The 4,328-nt window shown below is 36.1% G+C and overlaps 1 protein-coding gene across 1 annotated transcript; it reads left to right on the top strand.

Annotated features, from left to right (window-relative positions):
* On the top strand, positions 1–3,573 carry LOC143579566 (transcription factor GTE4-like). Its single transcript, XM_077062825.1, has 5 exons — positions 1–255; positions 1,712–3,033; positions 3,105–3,156; positions 3,239–3,364; positions 3,490–3,573. Exons 2-5 carry the CDS (start codon positions 1,864–1,866, stop codon positions 3,549–3,551), a joined length of 1,410 nt encoding a protein of 469 aa, XP_076918940.1. The 5' UTR covers positions 1–255; positions 1,712–1,863; the 3' UTR covers positions 3,552–3,573.
* The last annotated feature ends 755 nt before the right edge of the window (positions 3,574–4,328 follow it).

The raw sequence follows: 4,328 nt of genomic DNA, 5'->3' as shown, positions 1-4,328 counted from the left end.
AAACCACACGCGCCACCACAGCGCGTAGATGAACCCCTTCCACTATACACAATTACATCATCCGTCCATTTATCCAGTCCACGTCATCCTCACTAATCTCAGCCGTCCGATCTGCTCCACTCCGTTGAGCCATCCTTGGTGCCTTCAGTCAATCCAGTGTCGGTGGCCGTTTGATCATCCTTCAGATAAGTTAGAGAGAGAGTGTAGAAGTAGAGAGAGAAAGTTATCGGCGAAGAATCCAATGATTGAAAACAGGTTCGTTTTCGTAACACTACCGTGTTATTATTTGTTCGTGTTCAGTGATTGACGCTGTGTTGAATTGTACGTGTTCGTACAATCGAAGTTGATTAAGCTAGGGTTTACGGATTGTGAGTAACGTGAAGTTAATTATATCGATTTCATGTAACAGTTTGTTACAGTTGAAGTTAATTATGCTTTGTTTGTGTATAGTAAGTGAAGCTGTGTTAAGTTGTATATGTTCGTACAATCGAAGCCGATTGAGTTAGGGCTTTCCTGTTTCATTTAATAATTTAACTGGCTCATGTAACAGTTTGTTTCCATTGAAGTTAAATATGCTTTGTTTGTGTACGGCAATTGAAGCTGTGTTAAGTTTTAGATGTTTGTACGATCGAAGCCGATTGAGTTAGTGTTTGCTGATTCCATGTGATAATTAACAGCTTGTAGTAGCTTTGATTCAAGTGAACTTAATTATGCTTTGTTTGTGTACAGCAATTGAAACTGTGTTAACTGTTAAGTTGTAGATGTTCGTACAATTGACGCTGGTTGAGATAGGGTTTACGGATTTCGTGTAATGGTTTATGTCAATTGAAGTTGGTTATGCTTTGTTTGTGTATGGTAATTGAAGCAGTGTTAAGTTGTACATGTTTGTACAATCGAAGCCGATTGAGTTAGGGTTTATGGATTTCGTCTAACGGTTTTTTAGTTGAGGTTAATTATGCTTTGTTTGTGTACAGCAATTGAAACTGTGGTTAGTTTTACATGTTCGTACAATTGAAGCTGATTGAGCAAGGGTTTACGGATTTTGTGTAATGGTTTGTTTCAGTTGAAGTTAATTATGTTTTTTTTTGTGTATAGTAATTAAAGCTGTGTTAAGTTGTAGATGTCCATATAATTGAAGTCAATTGAGCTAGGGTTTACGGATTTCGTGTAACGGTTTATGCCAATAGAAGTTAGTTATGCTTTGTTTGTGTACGATAATTGAAGCTGAGTAAGGGTTTACCGATTTCGTGTAATCATTTGTGTCAATTGAAGTTAATTATGCTTTGTTTGCGTACAGTAATTGAAGCTGAGTTTACTTGTACATGTTTGTACAATCGAAGCTGGTTGAGTTAGGGTTTACCGATTTCGTGTAATAATTGAACTGTCTCATATGCTCTAGGATAGTAGCTTTGTTTCAGTTAAGCTTAATTATGCTTTGTTTCTGTACGCTAATTGAAGCTCTGTATAAATGTAAAGTCATACATGTTTGAACGGCCGAAGAAGATTGAGTTAGGGTTTTTAGAAAATAAGAAGAATTTTAACAGTTTCATAGTGAAAACCTAGCATCTGAAGACAGAAACCTATAACTTAACAGTTTCGTAAAATCGAAGCCGGTTGAGTTATGGCCTTCCGATTTCATATAGTTATTTAACTGTCTCATGTTTGTAGTTTTGTTTTCGGTTGAACTTAATTGTTCTTTGTTTCTGTGCAGTAATTGAAGCTCCGTGTAACCGTAAATTGGTATACGTGTGTACAGTCGAAGAAGATTGAGTTAGGATTTTTTTGATTTCATGTATGGAATCGTCAGTTTCATAGTCAAAGCCTAGCTTCTGAAGATCGAAACCTTGAATTAGGGTTGCAGCGATGGCTTCTAGGGTTCCTCCTGGAAATGGAAGGGGGAAATTTGGGTTCAGAAAACAGGAGAATCGTATTACTATCGAGTTAACATCTAGGTCAAAAAAAGAGATGAAGGAAATTAAAAGGAAGCTTGTGAGCGAGCTTGAATTGGTTAGAAGATTAGTGAAGAAGATTGAAGAAAATGGATCGAAGCCCTTGCATCAATTGAGCATCTCAGTTTTTGAGGACAGTGAGAATGTTGATAAAGATAACATAACTCCAAATTCAAACCAGTTTTACCGGAAACCAGATGTTCTTGCAGTTAAAGATAGAGTTCCTGCTAACGCTAGCTACAAGAAATCTAAAACTGGTGTTAAGAAGCAAGGTAATGTCGATGCTAAATTTTCAAACAAAGTGTTTAAGAGTTGTGGTACTTTACTTGAGAAGTTAATGAAGCATAAGCATGGTTGGGTGTTTAACACACCTGTTGATCCTTTAGCTCTCGGTTTGCATGATTACTTTGATATCATTAAGCATCCGATGGATTTAGGTACAGTGAAATCCCGTCTGGATAAAAACTGGTATAATTCTCCAATGGAGTTTGCAGAGGATGTTAGACTAACGTTTCAAAATGCCATGACGTATAATACAAAAGGGCAAGATGTTCATGCAATGGCAGAGCTTTTATTAAAGTTATTTGAAGAAAAATGGAAGATTATAGAAGCTGATTATATACAAGAATCAAAGTTTGCAGTAAATACTCCAACCTCAAAACAAGCACCGCCACAGTTATTACCGGTATCCAGTAGGGTTGAAGCATCTGTGCCCGCCAAAGATCCTAAACCGAACCCTACAGTTTCTCACACCGGTAGAACTCCTTCGTTAAAGAAACCAAAAGCTAAAGATCCAAATAAAAGGGAAATGACATATGAAGAGAAGCAGAAACTTAGCATGAATTTGCAGAATTTACCTTCTGAAAAGCTGGATCATGTTGTGAAGATTATCAAGAAAAGGATTTCCTCCTTATCCCAAAAAGATGATGAAATTGAGGTCGATATCGACACGTTTGATACTGAAACTTTGTGGGAGCTTGATCGGTTTGTCTCCTACTATAAAAAGGAAGTAAGCAAGAACAAAAGGAAAGCCGAGTTTAGTCTTCAAGAAACAATTGACGTTGAACCAAACGTGGAAGACAATGTGAGTCAATTTTGTTAATTTGGCAATTTGGGTAACATACTATGTTGAATTATGCTTTCCTTTTCATCCAGATTCAGAATCTAGCACCCATGGTGGTTGATACTCCAAAAGAGGCTGAAACAGGTGAGAAATCAATATCAAAATCAAATTCTTAATTTGATTTAAAAAGTGACCTCCTATGGAAATCTGTATACCATGTATGCAGACGAAAGAATCGGTTCAGCTAATTCTCCAATTCAGATTGAGAAACAGGTGGAACAGCAGGTTGATCAGGGAAATAAGTCTAGCAGCTCAAGCAGCTCTAGTAGCGTATCTGGATCTTCTTCTAGTGGTATTAATATTTAGTATAAGATTTAATGTTTAATCATTATCACAGATTTGTTTTGGCATTTGATGTAATTTGATTAAAGTCAAGGTGCATCGTTATTAATCTAAGTTGTTGTGAACTAATTACAGATTCTGACAGCAATAGTTCGTCTGGAGCGCGATCTGATGCAGCTCATTCGTCTAAAGCATGACAGAAAGGTACGTACTATATACTGGCATTAAACACAATTTACTAATGATCATTATACCCTTCTCTTTCTCCTTATACAAGTTTTCATAACATAATCGTAAGAGAAGGGTATTAATGCAAACAATATGAAAAGGCGTTTATTTGATATTGTGAAGTAAAGATGATTAGATGATCTTATTCTAGTTTTGAGGGGTATATTTATGATTTCAATATTGCTACTCTGCTATAATTAGATATATCTCAATTCGGTAATATAATAATCATGGAAATATTACTCGTATTAATATTAATTTTTTTTGTTTGCTTGGCAGATTCAGAAACTGTACCAGATATGAATGTCGTAGAAATGTTTATTTGCTTTTTTAGTACCAACTCTTTATCCAGCAGCTGAAGTTGATAAACGCAGGGCCAATGTACAGCCGTTAATGCATAAGGTGCCGCTTTCCATTGCTGTATTGCTTCTAATTTAGTGATTCTAGCCCTAGTGAAAGGAGATGTCTGTTTTATTTTCAACTTAACTTATATTAGCAACTGTGGTGTGTATGTAAACTATATGTAATCAACTTTGCATATTGTACCGTTTTAGATTTAATGCTAGTTTGTTCATGTTATTCGACTATGTTTTACAAGATTCCATGAAGTACTTATAAAATCATGGGAGCTTCTAAAGTTACGTGTGCGTGTCAATGACCCGACCCATATGGAGGATTGAAACAAAAGGAAAGGTCGATGTTCATTTCTAGTACACAACGAGCATCTTTTATCTTGGTTTCTTGCA

This window comes from Bidens hawaiensis, unplaced genomic scaffold (genome assembly GCF_021521415.1).
Source record: "Bidens hawaiensis isolate Kalapana, Puna unplaced genomic scaffold, B.hawaiensis_p1.1 tig00029871_1, whole genome shotgun sequence".
Taxonomy (NCBI): Eukaryota; Viridiplantae; Streptophyta; class Magnoliopsida; order Asterales; family Asteraceae; genus Bidens; species Bidens hawaiensis.
This window is presented reverse-complemented; position numbering and strand designations above follow the sequence as displayed.

Bases quoted from the DNA above. Each gene is read 5' to 3' on its own strand.
- LOC143579566 (XM_077062825.1), top strand. From the start codon at position 1,864: ATGGCTTCTAGGGTTCCTCCTGGAAATGGAAGGGGGAAATTTGGGTTC. The intron at 3,034-3,104 runs GTGAGTCAATTT...CTTTTCATCCAG, and splicing joins AACCAAACGTGGAAGACAAT to ATTCAGAATCTAGCACCCAT. The intron at 3,365-3,489 runs GTATTAATATTT...AACTAATTACAG, and splicing joins ATCTGGATCTTCTTCTAGTG to ATTCTGACAGCAATAGTTCG.